Genomic DNA, 16,140 nt, shown 5'->3' with positions numbered 1-16,140 from the left:
TTGATGCTTTTGAACTGTGGTGTTGGAGAAGACTCTTGAGAGTCCCTTGGACTGCAAGGAGATCCAACCAGTCCATTCTGAAGGAGATCAGCCCTGGGATTTCTTTGGAAGGAATGATGCTAAAGCTGAAACTCCAGTACTTTGGCCACCTCATGTGAAGAGTTGACTCATTGGAAAAGACTCTGATGCTGGGAGGGATTGAGGGCAGGAGGAGAAGGGGATGACAGAGGATGAGATGGCTGGATGGCATCACTGACTCGGTGGATGTGAGTCTGAGTGAACTCTGGGAGTTGGTGATGGACAGGGAGGCCTGGCGTGCTGTGATTCATGGGGTCGCAAAGAGTCGGACAGGACTGAGCGAGTGAACTGAACTGAACTGAAATGAATGCCACTAATTGGAAAAGAAGAAAGATCTCAAATTACTGACCTCAGTGTCCCCATTAACTAAAAAAAGGAGAGAAAATCAAATTCAAAGAAAGCATAAAAATGAAATGAGCAACATAGCTGACATTAATAAAATAGAAAATAGATAATAGAGAAAAATCAATGAAACCAAAAACTGATTCTGAGATCAATAAAACTGACAAGTTCTAGCCAGAGCAATTAGGGTGGGAGAGGGGAGAGGGAAGACACATGACCAATATCAGGAATGAGGTGACAGCACTACAAATATTATGGATATTAAAAGAAAATAAGGGATTATTATGCAGCCATCTTGGATCCTGTGGAGGCCTGCTAGGAACAGGACTTCTAAATTGACAAATATGTCTGGAAGGCTGTGGTCCAAGGCCTTTTTTTCTGGCTATAAGTGGGGTCTACAGAACCAGAGGGAGCATGCAGCTCTCCTGAAAATTGAAAGTGTATATGCTCGGGATGAAACTGAATTCTGTCTAGGCAAGAGATGTGTTTCTGTGTACAAAGCAAAGAACAACACAGTATTTCCTGGCAGAAAACCTTAGTAATCTGGGGAAAGATAACTCAAGCTCATGGAAACAGTGGCATGGTTCCTGCCAAATTCCAAAGCAACCTTCCTGCTGAAGACATTGAACACAGCATCATGTGATGCTGTACCCTTTGAGAATTTAAACTTACTGAAAAGTAAATAAAAAGTGTGGATTTGTTAAAAAAAAAAAGGGGGGGGGATAGTAAGAACAACTTTATGCCAATACATTTGACAGCTTAGATGATAGAAAAATTCCTTGAAAGATACAAACTACCAAAGCTCTCTGAAGAAATTTGCAACCTAAATAATAGCCCTATATCCAACAAAGAGGTTGATTTTGTAGTTTAAAACCTCCCCACAAAGAAAGCTGTAGGCCCAGATGATTTACTGCTGAATTCTCCCAAATATTTAGAAATGACACTGAAGTCTAGACAAACACCCAGAAAATGGGAGGGAAGTTTCCCTGCTCGGTGATACAAGTCCAGGTTGCCTACTTGTCTTTCTGACCTGCTGGCTATAGGTTGGAGGTTTCAACAACCTCTTCCTTGGACTTGATTAATTTACTCAAATGGCTCACAGAACTCAGAGAAACATTTTACTTACTAGACTACCAGTTTATTATTAAAGGATATAACTCAAGAATTGCCATACGGAGAGATGCATAACGTAAGGTATCAGTAAAGGGTGCAGATCTTCCATGCCCTCTATGGGTACATGGCTCTCCCCATACCTTCACGTGTTCACCAACCTGGTTGTGAGCAGGGGTTACTCTCTAGTTATTGTGTGGGCTTCTCATTGTGGTGGCTCCTCTTGTTGCAGGACATGGTCTCTGGGGTGCGTGGTCTCAGTTGTTGTGGCACACAGATTAGTTGCCTGCAGTATGTGGAATCTTCCGGACCAGGGACTGAACCTGTGTCCCCTGCATTGGCAGGTGGATTCTTAACCACTGGACCACCAGGGAAGTCCCCTTTTGGGGTTTTATGGAGTCTTCATTACATAGCCGTGACTGATTAAATCATTGGCCATTGGCAATTGATTCAATCTCCAACCTCTCTCCCTTCCCCATAGGTTAGGAGATGTGGGACTGAAAGTTCTAACCCTCTAATCATGTGGTTTGGTTTTCCGGACAGTCAGCCCTCATCCTTAGGTGCTGTCCAAAAGTCACCTCATTAACATAACAAAAGACATGCTCATTCTCATATCTTAGGAAATTCCAAGAGTTTTAGGAGCTCTGATTCAGAACTGGGGATGAAAGCCAAATACAAATAAATCAAAGAAAGGAAACAGGAATAAGAGAAATGAAGGATGGCTCCTAAATTTTTGCTCAAGTAACCAGGTGAATGATACATTTATTGAACTAGGAGAAGTGTTATAGTGGGAGTGTGGGTGGGGACAGGATTAATAGGTTGATTTGAACATGTGAAGTTGAAGGTAGCTTTTAAGGGGAGATTTCAAGTAGGCATAAGGAATTAGGGCTCAGAAATTCAGGGGAGAGATGAGGGGTGGAGATACAGATGTGTCAGTTAAATCAAAGAAATTTGTCATCAAATAAATGGTATTTAAAATTGTGGGGCTGAATGAGACCATTTGAGGAAAACTTCAAAAAGAAAAGACCCAAGGCCAAGTATTCCAACATTTGGAGGTGGAATAGAGGAAGATTATTCAATAAAGAAAATAGAGAAACAGTATTAGTGAGGTGGGAGAAATTATCTTTCGTGAGATGTTGTAAAAAACAAAATAAGGAAATATGTCATTTATCTTAAATGCTGTTGAAGTCAAATATGATGAGGACAAAGAAAACCCATTTAGTTTTTCAAGTGGAATTTCCTTGGTAAATGGACAAGAGCAGTTTTAGGAGTGTGGTTATGGTCAAGAAGCCAGTTAGAGTGGATTTAAGAGAGAACTGGAGGTGAGAAAATGTAGGCAGAACCAAGAAGCAACTCTTTAGGGAAATCTTCCTCGGAAAGAAAGCCAGGGGTATTTCCTTGGTGGCCCAGTGATTAAGACTTCGCTTCCACAAAGTGACCCAAGCCATTGGAGATGTTGGTCAACCACCTCTGAGAGGCAGGCCTGGGCCCAGCCAGTGCCAGCTAAGCATCCTTAGGTAGGATGAGGGGGCATCATGGGACCCCTCGTGTTGGGGGACAGTGCTGTCTGGTTGATTCCAGTTGGGGGCAGGAGGTATATTTGTTTATTTTCCTGGTTTCATCCGTTGGATCATTGAAAAAGCAAAAGAATTCCAGAAAGAACATCTACTTCTGCTTTATTGACTATGCCAAAGCCTTTGACTGTGTGGATCACAACAAACTATGGGAAATTCTGAAAGAGATGGGAATACCAGGCCACCTGACCTGCTTCCTGAGAAATCTGTATGCAGGTCAAGAAGCAACAGCTAGAACTGGACATGGAACAATAGACTGGTTCCAAATTGGGAAGGGAATATGTCAAGGCTGTATATTGTCACCCTGCTTATTTAACTTATATGCAGAGTACATCATGCGAAATGCTGGGCTGGATGAAGCACAAGCTGGAATCAAGATTGCCGGGAGAAATATCAATAACCTCAGATATGCAGATGACACTACCCTTATGGCAGAAAGCAAAGAACTGAAGAAGAGCCTCTTGATGAAAGCGAAAGAGGAGAGTGAAAAAGCTGGCTTAGAACTCAACATGGCAGAAAACTAAGATCATGGCATCCAGTCCCATCACTTCATGGCAAATAGATGGGGTAACAATGGAAACACTGACAGACTTTATTTTCTTGGGCTCCAAAATCACGGCAGATGATGACTGCAGCCATGAAATTAAAAGACGCTTGCTCCGTGGAAGAAATGCTATGACCAACCTAGAGAGCATATTAAAAAGCAGAGACATTACTTTGCCTACAAAGGTCCGTATAGTCAAAGCTATGATTTTTCCAGTAACATATGGATGTGAGAGTTGGATTATAAAGAAAGCTGAGCACTGAAGAGTTGATGCTTTTGAACTGTGGTGTTGGAGAAGACTCTTGAGAGTCCCTTGGACTGCAAGGAAATCAAAGCAGTCAATCCTAAAGGAAATCAGTCCTGAATATTCATTGGAAGGACTGAGGCTAAAGCTGAAGCTCCAATACTTTGGCCACCTGATGTGAAGAACTGACTCATTGAAAAAGACCCTGATGCTAGGCAAGCTCTGGGAGTTGGTGATGGACAGGGAAGCCTGGCATGCTGCAGTCCATGGGGTCACAAAGAGTCTGACACGACTGAGGGACTGAACTGAACTTCCTTTTTTAGGTCGTTGCGGTCCTAAACAAATGGTTCTTTGTACTCTGCTTGCAAGTTTTCTGTGAGTTTGAGTGTTTCCAAATTAAAAGTTAGGCCAAAAAAAAAAAGACAGTGCTCTTTAACTGCAGGGGGCATGGGTTTGATCCTTGGTCACAGAACTACCAAAGCTGCAGGACACAGTCAAAACCTTAAAAAAAAGAAAGCTAGGAAATGGCACAATTGCTTGTGAGCTAAAGTCAAGAAATGATTTTTTAAAAATAAGATATAAAAATATGTGTTTATGACATTGAAAACGCCAGTAAAGTCAAGAGCTTACTAGCATCAAGTGAGATCTTAATGGTGAGCATCAAGTGAGATCTTAATGGTGCTGTGTAATAGTACTTCATTTTCTGAATCCATTCACTTCCCCACATTCCTAAATAACTAACATTAGAATCTCAGATGCCACTGATTATAAGATACATCATTATTTTACATATTACTAGGAAAGAAAAAGTCTACCAATTAAACTATGGCATGTCATCATTTGTGAGACAGCAATTTCACATATGTTGAAATATGAAAAAAATATTAGAATCAGTCTAATGCAGAATTTCTTATCTTTTCTTTCCTCATATCTCAAATACCTTCTCCCTAACATCACTCTGAGCTTTCAATTTCACTTATAAAATACAAACACTCAGGGAGGATATCCTCATTCTCCCCCCACCAAATCTGTACCTATTGATTCTGCTTCTCCAGTTATTTCAATGAATAAATTGCCCAGGCTCTTGCTTAGAACTGATCCTCCCAATTGTGTGCTGGATTCTATCCCTTCTTTCCTCAAGGACTTTGCTCTTGCAACTGTCCTGTCTCTCCTGTATTGTTGATTTTCCCCTCTCCATTGTATCATTTTAAATAGGGTACAAACACTGTAATTTCTTCCATCTTAAAAAAAATTTCTGAACCCCAAATCCATCTGCAATGGACAGTTTTACTTTCCTATTCATCTTTAAAAAATTGAAGGAGTATGTCTATAAGTACTTGCCTTCTCCCATTGTTTCATCCCACTCCTAATTCTTGTCAGACTTCATCAAACTTCCATCAGTACACCAAAAGGGCAAGTTTCAGCCATCCCCGAATTGCTCGATCCAATGGTCAATTATTACTTCTCATCCTACCTAACCTATCAGCAGCAGTTAATGCAATGGATCACTCCCTCCTCCTTGAAACGTTCTCTTCCCTTGATTTTGCAGATCCAAACCTTCCTCCTTTTCCATCTGCCTCAGGATTATTCCGTCTCAGTCTTCTTTGTTGGGTCCTCTTCATGTTTCTGACCTAAGCTACTGTTTTACTAGAAAAGACTGAACTGAGTAAAGGCAAATTATTCTCTTAGCAAACTGCTGACTTAGATTTTCCAGTATTTAAAAATTCTGAGGTCTATAGCTTTTAAACAAAAATGGTATCTACATCTCCCTTTTATAAGTGAGCATGTCTCTTCAAGCAGCCCCAGAAATACCAGATCTGGAGTCTCCCTCTAAGGAGGCAGAACCGACGCATTCCAGAAATAAGCTCCATAGGCTTTATGGGAAATGTAGTATTGGATGAATAGCCTGCACCCCGCGGGAGCCTGGGAACTCTGGGCGAAGAGTTATTTCCGGACACGCGCAGTGGGGTGGTAGCCGGTATTCTGTAATTTTTGAACCAGTACTGCATGAAGTGAAAGTTGGGGTATCTCCCGGATCTGGGAGATCTCCGTAACCTGATCTCCAGCTTAGAGCCGGAGCTGGGAGTGTGGCGGTGCAAAGCTGGCAAGTATGACTCTACAGAACTTGGGGGACACAAGGAAAGGGCAGGAAGAAAGGGACCGCTTTATTGGCTTACCCAACGAAAATAAAACGTGAAAACCCTCACATGCGGTGACTTCCAGTTTGGGTGTGTGGGTCCTGTCCGATTCTGGAGTAGTTCAGAGAAAGCTAGGGAAGGGTCCAACTGCCACTCCGTGGGTTCCTAGATCCCAGTTGCGGCTTGAGCAAGTTCAGTTTGCATTCCTGCTCTTGTGCTTTAAACTGCACCTTTCCTGATGACAGAAGCACCTTTGGTCCTACTAAAGCCTACAAAAGGAAATAGTAAACCATTTTCAGGGATCTAGGAAGAAAACATTTTTAGAGAAACTTCGGTGCATGCTTTAGGGTATTTTCATGTGAAATGAAAATATCTCCTGCCATATTAATAAACAAGAAATGTCACAGCTATCAGTGATAGGTGGCTTCCAAATGTGAATGAGGGCTGCTAAAACTGCGATCCAGCAGAAGCTGCTGCCCGCCCCCCGCCCCACGGTGATTGCTTTGGAGCTGGGAGAATGCCAGAAGTAAGGTGAACAAGGAAACAGGATTAGTCCCAGATAGCTGAGGTGAATATGAAAGGAATGAATTCAGTGAGCCCAGAGGCTTGCATCTTCCCATACAAAGAATGCTAAATTCCTTAACTTGATACTGATATTTGAGGTTCAGCCTGCCTGCTTCCTTTGTTGCAAACTTGTGTATAGCCTGACTTCCTCTCCTGCCTCCTTGGAGCAGTTTTCCCAGAGTTACTGAGATGCGGTCTCCCAGGCTAACATTCCCACCAAATAAAATAATTCGCTACTTTCAGATTGTGACTATATTTTTTTAGTCAACACTCACAACAATCATCTGAAGTAAGTATTATCTCTATTTTGTATATGAGTTAACTGAAGCAGAAAGGTGAGTTTAACTTGCCTGGACTCAGGCAGTTTAGTATAGATGATCTGAGAGTTAAACTCCAGATGAATTTCCTTCAAATTTCATTCTTTTTGCAAGTTGAAAAGAACCTGCAAAACAAATCATTGGATTTATTTTTCTTTCGAAATATTTTTATATATGCTAAGTAAATTTTGGTTTGTCATTAAAAAAAAAAAAAAACAACTCATGGTATGTGTATGGCTGAGTCACTTTGCTGTTCACCTGAAACTCCCACAATATTATTAATCGGCTATACCCCAATACAAATTAAAGTTTTTTTAAAAAAAAGAACCCTTGGTGAATCTGCAGATTTTCCAGTGATGATTGTAAATAAAGCTGAGAGTGCCTCTTGCACATTTTAGCCTTTCTAGGGCTCGAGCAGTTCTGGTTAGAATTTCAAAAAGCCCAGGTTGGGCCTGTAGGAGATGGTGAGATTGAGAGAGAGAGATTGAGATTTAGAGTCTCAGTTTAAGACTTCAGCTTAAAAAAAAAATCCCTCCCCCACTTTCCCTGCATCCAGCCTCTTCATAAAACCTAATTTGAGATCTCTTACCCAATCCACCTACAGAACAGAGGCCAGAGAATCACAGGAAGGAATGACTTCCAAAGATAACTGAGCTTGAGAGATGAGGCTTTTAGTTATCACTTTAACTCATTCATTATTATCTACTTAGAATGAATTTCTGGGAGAAAAAAACCTGTCACTGGTTAAGGTTAATGATTTGCTATTAGGTCAGTAGGATAGAAATGTACAGCCTACTAATATAAGATCATTGCTTATAAAATGTGGACATTTCTGACTTGCTGGAAACATCATTCTCTCACAGGGTGGGCTTTTCTCAGACTGCACTGTATGTGCTTCTGTTCCCGTGGAGCAGGGTTCTCCATTGCAGTCCTGGTATTTCATGTCTTTATTCTCTTCCCCATTTCTACTTTCATAGATCTCTGTGCAGAGAGGCAGAAATGATCAACTTCAAGGTAAGGCGTCCATTTATTGTTATTAAAATCTGTCTCTTTTTTTTGATGGGTAAGAAGTGGATTTATTTAGAAAGATGCACAGTCCATAGACAGAGTGTGCACCATCTCAGAAAGCAGGAGGTCCAAATCTCTTTTTTAAAAATCCATATAAAAAGGAGATTATATATAGTTAGGGAGAATGTAGACTGAATAGATCAGGTCCAATAGGAAATTCAGAAAATTGATAAATTGATATCCAGGTTATAAGGTTTTTCAGCATTTAGGTAGAGCCTCATATCGGAGAAGGCAATGGCACCCCACTGCAGTAGTACTCTTGCCTGGAAAATCCCATGGACGGAGGAGCCTGGCAAGCTGCAGTCCATGAGGTCGCTAAGAGTCGGACACGACTGAGCAACTTCACTTTCGCTCTTCACTTCCCTGCATTGGAGAAGGAAATGGCAACCCACTCCAGTGTTCTTGCCTGGAGAATCCCAGGGATGGGGGAGCCTGGTGGGCTGCCATCTATGGGGTCACACAGAGTCGGACCCGACTGAAGCGACTTAGCAGCAGCAGCAGCAGAGCCTCATATGTGTACCCACTCTTTCTGGTGATCATAGAAAATGGGTAGCCAACCACAGTATTGGCTTTGTCCAGGAGCATAAAGCCGAACAATTCCCCTGATAAGTAAAATCTTTCCTAGCACAGTTCTCCAAAGAAAATATTACAATTCCAAAGAAAATATTACAATAATGTTTCAAAGAGGTTATGTTAGCAACAGTATTGCCAGTAACAATTCTGTGATAAATATAACATCCGATTTCCAATGACCTTAAGAGTGTTCCCTAGAATAAGCAGGGAACATAGTGCCAAGAACTCCGTTTGCAAGTCCATGTGTGCTGTGCTATGCTGTGCTTAGTCGCTCATTTGTGTCTGATTCTTTGCGACCCCATGGACTGTAGCCTGCCAGTCTGTGGGGGTTCTCCGGGCAAAAATACTGGAGTGAGTTGCCATGCCCTCCTCCAGGGGATCTTCTCGACCCAGGGGATAGATTAGGTATCATTATTGTGATTGCATTATACTTTTAGATAAATTTGGAGAGAATTCATAACTTTTCAATAATGAGTTCTTCATTTTATTTGCATTTTTATTTTGGTCCTTCATTATAGTTGTATAGGTTTTTATGTATGTAAATTCTTATACATTTCTTATCATGTTTATTCTTACACATGGTTTAAGTTGCTATTGAGAATGGGATGAATATTTTTTTCATAATATTTTCTAACTGGCTATTCTGGTGCATAGGAAAGTATAGATTTGTCTGTTTGACTTTATTCAACTTACAGAACTCTTACTAAGTCTAAGAGTTTTTTAGTTTAGTCTTAGATTTTCTAGATAGACCATCATATACTCTTCAAATGGAGTTTTGTCCCTTATTTGCTTATCTCCATTGGTTTTTTTTTGTCTTATTGCAATGGACAGGATTTCTAGTACTATAATTTTGAATGTAATTGCTAGCCAGAATCTTTTCTGGTCCAGTTTTAATGGGAATTCTTCCAGTGTCTTATATTCCGGTAGATAGTTGTTCTTTGGTTTTTTATTTTTAATCAAGTTAAGGATCCTTAGCTTACTAAAATTGTTTTCATAAATTGGGAACTTTTCCCCTCATATCCTCTTTTTATACTTGTCAATAATATATTTCATGGTTTTAACATAACAGTTTAAAGAATTTATAATACTCTTCCCATTAAAGGGACAAACAATAAATATTTTAGGCTTTAAGGCTATATGGCTTCCCTGACAACTGCTCAACTCTGCCCTTGTAGTTGAAGTAAAACAAATAGGCATAACTGTTTTCCAGTTACATTTCATTTACAAAATTATATTTCTTCTAAATAAAAATATTTCTGTGGCATTAAAAAAAAGCTTGTAGGTTTTAGTTTGCTTCCTTATATGGTCTTAACTATCTCTTTGTGATAGAAATGTTGCTATGTGCCTTTTTAATTTCAGTTTAAATTAAAAATGATTTTGATTCATGGTTAAGAGGATATATTTTATCATATAAAAATCTGTGTTTTTCTATTTTATTATGCTTATATAAGTCTAGCCTGTTAACTTTATAGCCTATTTAACATCTAATTACCGTTATACATTTATTTTGTAGTGTTTAATAGGCTGTAAGATTACTGAGGGCAGTAATAATTTTTTTCTTTTTTGTATCACTAGTACTAAGAAAAAAAGTACTGTACTCGGAGAAGGCAATGGCACCCCACTCCAGTACTCTTGCCTGGAGAATCCCATGGACGGAGGAGCCTGGTAGGCTGCAGTCCATGGGGTTGCACAGAGTCGGACATGACTGAGCGACTTCACTTTCACTTTTCAATTCCATGCACTGGAGAAGGAAATGGCAACCCACTCCAGTGTTCTTGCCTGGAGAATCCCAGGGACGGGGGAGCCTGGTGGGCTGCCGTCTATGGGGTCACACAGAGTCGGACACGACTGAAGCGACTTAGCAGCAGCAGCAGCGGTACTATACTTGGTATGTCCTCATTAAATATTATGTGAGTGAATGAGTGAAGAACATATAAGCAGTATTTTAAAATAATTTTATTAAGACTTAATTCACTTATTATAAGTTGACCACCTTAAAATTAGTGTGTTAGCACAATTCTGAAACTGTCATCACTAATCTCAGAACATTTTCATATCCTCAAAAGAAACCCGATACCCATTAACAGCTACTCCCCATTCCTTCCTTCCCCCAGCCCTGAATTACTTTATGTTTTTATGGATTTGCCTATTCTGAAAATTTCATACAAATTGAACTGTACAATATGTGATCTCTTGTGACTGGCTTCTTTCACCTACCACAATATTTTCAGGGATCATCTATGTCATAGAGTCCCTTTAAGTACTGAATAATATTGGATCATATGGATATACCTCATTTTGTTTATTCATTTATTACTTGCTCAATACCCATATTGTTACCACTTTTGCCTGCTATGAATAATTCTGCCATGGACATGTGTGTATGATTTTTGTGTGGACATATGTTCCCTCGGAGAAGGCAATGGCACCCCACTCCAGTACTCTTGCCTGGAAAATCCCATGGACGGAGGAGCCTGGTAGGCTGCAGTCCATGGGGCCGCTAAGAGTCTGACACGACTGAGTGACTTGACTTTCACTTTTCACTTTCATGCATTGGAGGAGGAAATGGCAACCCACTCCAGTGTTCTTGCCTGGAGAATCCCGGGGACGGGGGAGCCTGGTGGGCTGCCGTCTATGGGGTCAAACAGAGTCAGACACGACTGAAGCAACTTAGCAGCATGTTCCCAACTCTTTTGGGTATATGCCTAGGAAAAATTGCTGGGTATATGGTAACTCTAATGTTTTGAAAAACTCCTAAATTGTTTTCCATAGTTGCTGCACCATTTTACAATTCCATCAGCAGTGTATGAGAGTTCTAGTTTCTCCCTACCCTTGTGAAAAACTTGTCATTGTCTGCCTTTGATTTTAGCCATCCTGCTGGATGTAAAGTGATATCTCATTGTGATTTTGATTTGTACATCTTTTCATGTGCTTTTGGATCATATCTGTCTTTTGAAAAATGTCTGTTCACATCCTTTGCCCATTTTTAAATTGAGTTTTCTTTTTATTGTTGTAAGAATTCTTTTTCTTTTAGAGACAATTCTCTTTTCAGATATATGATTTACAAATATTTCCTGCTATTTTGTGAGTTGTCTTTTTCACATTCTTCATGGTGTCCTTTGAAGCACAAAAATGCTTAATTTTGATGAATTCCAAGTTATCTATTTTTCTTTTATCACACTTTTTCTGTCATGTCTAAGAAACCGTTACCAAATCCTATGTCATAAATATTTACTCCCTGTTTTCATGTAAGAATTATATACAGTTGACCTTTGAATAACACAGCTTTGAACTGTGTGGATCCACTTAGGTGCAGGTTTTTTCCAGTAAATACATACTGTAGTACTACATGACCTGTGGTTCATTGAATTCATGGTTGTGGAACCACAGATATGGAGGTGTCTGTAAACTTATGTGGATTTTTGACTGTGGGGAGGGTTGGCACCCTAACCCCCAAGTTGTTCAAGAGTTACCTGTAGTTTAACTCTTACATTGGGTCTCTGATCCATTTTTAGTTTATTTTTATTATGATGACTTCTCTGGTGGCTCAGAGGGTAAAAGCTTCTGCCTACAATGCAGGAGACCCGGGTTCGATCCCTGGGTCGAGAAGATCCCCTGGAGAAGGAAATGGCAACCCACTCCAGTACTCTTGCCTGAAAAATCCCTTGGACGGAGAAGCCTGGTGTAGGCTATAATCCATGGGGTCACAAAGAGTTGGACACAACTGAGCGACTTCACTTTCTTTTATTATTATATGAGGTGTGTGGGTTGGAGGGAGTCCAACTTCATTCTTCTGCATGTGGATATCCAACTGTCCCAACACCATTCATTTAAAAGACTATTCTTAGGAGGGTTCAGGATGGGGAACACATGTATATCTGTGGTGGATTCATTTTGATATTTGGCAAAACTAATACAATTATGTAAAGTTTAAAAATAAAATTAAAAAAAAATAAAAGACTATTCTTTCTGCTATTGAATTGTTCTGATACTATTTGAATATTTTTAATATAATTTTTGTTTCTATCACAAAGTATATTTCTGAATCAGGTGTATAGTAGTTTTCATACATAACTTTGAAAACTCATCAACGAACATGATATGATCCTAAGAGGCTGCCATGACTCTTACAAGTCCGAAAATGATGCACACTTTAGTTTGAAGATCCATGTACTATTACAGGGATCAGTGACACTCCAGGATGTGGCTGTGGAATTCACCCCAGAGGAGTGGCAGCTGCTTGACTGTGATCAGAGAACCCTGTATTGGGATGTGATGTTGGAGAACTTTAGAAACCTCATCTCAGTGGGTAAGGACAGTGGGTGGTAACTTTTTAGTTGAAACTCAGAATGTTTTAACAGTACCCTTCCTTTAAGACCTGTGAAAGCTCTGAACATTCTGAAGCATTAGCAAGTTTGGCCTTGAACTTCATTAGTCAAAGACTCTTAATCTCCTTTGGGGATCAGGTACTGTGTTTATGCTTCTGCCTCTAAGTGAAGAAGGGTCTTTTCTGTTCTGAAGCCTGTTTGTCAGCCTTCACAGGCCCTAAGACACCAGGAGGCAAACCTGAATTATGAGGTAGTTGTTCCTAGCACTTTGTCCCCAGTTCTGTGTTGTTTCCCAGGAACAGGGTGTCCAGTTACTGAAACAACAGTGATATTCAAGGTGGAGCAAGGACAAGGACCTTGGATGGTGGAGGGAGAGAACTCACGTTGGAGCTCTCCAGGTGAGTCAGAGAAACCCAGGAAAATGGGAGTCTTTGAAATTGGGGTCCCAGTTGGTGAGTGAGGGACTGGCACCTTTGAAACACTTTTTAGGAAGCACATACCTTTGGAAGTGACTGGGTGCACTTGACATGCATCTGACATCGTCAGATCCCCAAATGACACCCTCAGTTCCCCTCTCCCACGTGGCTGCTCTTTCTCTTCCTCAGCTCTTGTGTAGGAGGATGTCCTGCCACTCCACTTTGACTCCTCACACTGCCCATTGCATCGAAGTGCTTGCTTGGTTCTCTCAGTTCCTAGAATCCTCATTGTTCTTTCCTTCTCAACACGATGGCAGATCTTTCCGTACATCTAGTTCTAATAATGTAGTCAGCTTATGTGGATTTGCAGTCTTACTCCACCAACCTCTTTTGGATAAGGTTAGAAGACTGGAGAGGGAGAAGGAAATGGCAACCCACTCCAATATTCTTGCCTGGATAATCCCAGAGATGGAGGAGCCTGGTGGGCTGCCGTCTGTGGGGTCGCATAAGTCGGACACGACTGAAGCAACTTAGCAGCAGCAGCAGAGGACTGGAGATACAAAAATGTTCCTGAAGGGAACTGATATTGTGCCAGATGACCAAGAGGAAAAAAGAGATATGAATGCAGAAAAAAAGGGAGGTATTCTACCAGGGTGATCTAGGAATTATGTAGTGAGGACTCTGATTCTGATCTCCCTCTTCCAAATCTAATTTTCCCTTAACTCCATTGTCTCTTGTTCCTCTCCCTGTCCATTGATCACATCTCCGTAGTGGGCTGTCTTTGTTCTGTGAGTTGACCATACACCCTGTTGAGCAACTTTTTGATTTTCTTTGTACTTTCCTCACTACCCTATGCTATTTTACTGTTGTTGTTTTTTTTTTTTTCCCCCCCAGGTCACAAGTTAAGCTCACTGTCATTCTGTCTCCTTTTTCCTCCCTAGCAGTTTTACTCTTAAAGTTCAGGAGCAAGGTGAAAGCATACTTGTTTCAGAATGAGACTAGATTTGAAATCAAGTTTCTTTCTATGACTGTCAATGGCAAAAATTAACTAGGAACATTTCATTGTACTCCTTTTTAGAAGCTGACTGCCCACTTGTTGATGAATCAGACAAGCACCAGAAAAGCAAAGACAATTTTTTAAATTCAATTTTGTTCATGTTTGATAAAATTCTGACTGTGGAGAGACTTCATGGTTATAATATGAGCACAAGTCTTAATCCTACAAGAAAAAAATCATATAAATGTAAGTCATATGGGAAGAGTTTGCAGCCTACTTTGGACTTTCATAATTATAATAGATGTTATAATGGAGAACACGCTGATGAATGCAATGAATGTGGGAAAGCCTTCAAAAAGAAATTTAATTTCATTAGACGTGAAAAAAATCATACAAGAAAAAAACTGTTTGAATGCAACAACTGTGGGAAAGCCTATAGCAGCAAGGCACACCTTGCGACTCATCAGAAAATTCATAACAGAGAGAGACCCTTTGTGTGCAGTGATTGTGGAAAAGCGTTTACACATAAAGCACAACTCGTGGTCCATCAGAGACTCCACACTGGAGAGAAGCCTTATGAATGCAGTCAGTGTGGAAAATCATTCACTTGGAATTCTTCCTTTAATCAACACATGAAATCGCATACACTTGAGAACTCATTTGAATGTAAGGAATGTGGGAAAACGTTTAGGTATAGTTCGTCCCTTTATAAACACTCTAAATTTCATACAGGAGAGAAACCATATCAATGCATTGTATGTGGCAAAGCCTTTGGCAACAGTTCTGTGCTTGTTACCCATCAAAGAATTCATACAGGAGAGAAACCTTATGCATGTAGTAAATGTGGCAAAGCCTTCATCAAGAAGTCTCATCTCCTTAGACATCAGATAACTCATACAGGAGAAAGGCCCTATGAATGTAGCAAATGTGGGAAACCATTTTCCCAGAAGTCAAATCTTATTGTACATCAGAAAATTCATATGTAATATTTACTTATGAATATGAGAAAGCTTTAATATTTGATAAGTTATTGAGTAGAGAATTCATGGTGAGGAGAAATGCAACAATTTGAAGGAACTGAAAGAATAAATTCCCATTAAAAAAAATCAATGCCAGTCATGTTCTGGAAGTGATAAAGTTTTTAGAGGAAAGATCACAGAAAACGTTAATTTATAATGATAAAACTTAGAGCTTGGAAAACATAAACAATCAAGGAATCAGTGAAAACTACATTCAGCATCTCTGATTATTTTTATAACAAATTATATAATTATGCAAGTGTGAATATAAAATAAGTTTATATGTTAAATTATATCTATCAAGAGTTTCTGAAGTAAATATCACTTTTTCTTCCAATCTGAATAGTAACATGCAAGTGAAAAAATGTGGTTTAAGATATAGTATGAATCTCAGTAATATTTTCATCCACCCACTGGCGCTTTTAATGGGTGTGGCAGTGTTACTGAATCTCAGAGTCTCCTCTTTAATTCTGAAACTTGTTATAAAGATATATAGAATTACATGTGTGTATAACTTAACCAGATATCAGTTGAGATGGTGAAAGCAGTTGTATTCTATACACTAAGTGCTCAGTTGTGGAAAAGGAAGTATTTAAAGAAGTATGTAAATAAAACATTTGCACTTCAGATACCCCTGTTCTTTTTCATTGATGTGTCCACCTGAGGTGTAAGCATAGTCACCTAGGGTATCATCTGAATTTCATCTTAGTAAGGTAGGGTGTCGTGATACTTTGCAACTTTCAGGGAGCAAGTTTTTGGATCTATTTTTTGTTTTCTTGTTAAGAGATTGATACAGGTTTAACTCTTAGAACTGCCTGGCATTTTCCA

General features: G+C 39.8%; 1 protein-coding gene and 1 pseudogene across 5 annotated transcripts in view; both read left to right on the top strand.

Annotated features, from left to right (window-relative positions):
• The window catches only part of ZNF684 (zinc finger protein 684), a 30,113-nt gene extending 14,174 nt beyond the window's left edge, over positions 1–15,939 (top strand). The window contains exons 1-6 of one of the 5 annotated variants that reach the window (XM_070786765.1): positions 5,858–5,996; positions 7,889–7,925; positions 10,128–10,440; positions 12,735–12,861; positions 13,177–13,278; positions 14,375–15,939. In XM_070786765.1, coding sequence (XP_070642866.1) covers positions 12,828–12,861; positions 13,177–13,278; positions 14,375–15,279 — 1,041 coding nt within the window. In that variant the 5' untranslated portion in view covers positions 5,858–5,996; positions 7,889–7,925; positions 10,128–10,440; positions 12,735–12,827 and the 3' untranslated portion in view covers positions 15,280–15,939. Of the gene's footprint in view, positions 1–5,857; positions 6,001–7,888; positions 7,926–10,127; positions 10,441–12,734; positions 12,862–13,176; positions 13,279–14,374 lie in introns of those variants that run through there. The other 4 variants (XM_070786764.1, XM_019957735.2, XM_019957736.2 and 1 more) reach the window with 4 other exon arrangements.
• On the top strand, positions 704–5,057 carry LOC139182276 (large ribosomal subunit protein eL33 pseudogene; annotated as a pseudogene).
• Positions 15,940–16,140: the final 201 nt, after the last annotated feature.

Source organism: Bos indicus, chromosome 3 (genome assembly GCF_029378745.1).
Source record: "Bos indicus isolate NIAB-ARS_2022 breed Sahiwal x Tharparkar chromosome 3, NIAB-ARS_B.indTharparkar_mat_pri_1.0, whole genome shotgun sequence".
In the NCBI taxonomy this organism is placed as follows: Eukaryota; Metazoa; Chordata; class Mammalia; order Artiodactyla; family Bovidae; genus Bos; species Bos indicus.
This window is presented reverse-complemented; position numbering and strand designations above follow the sequence as displayed.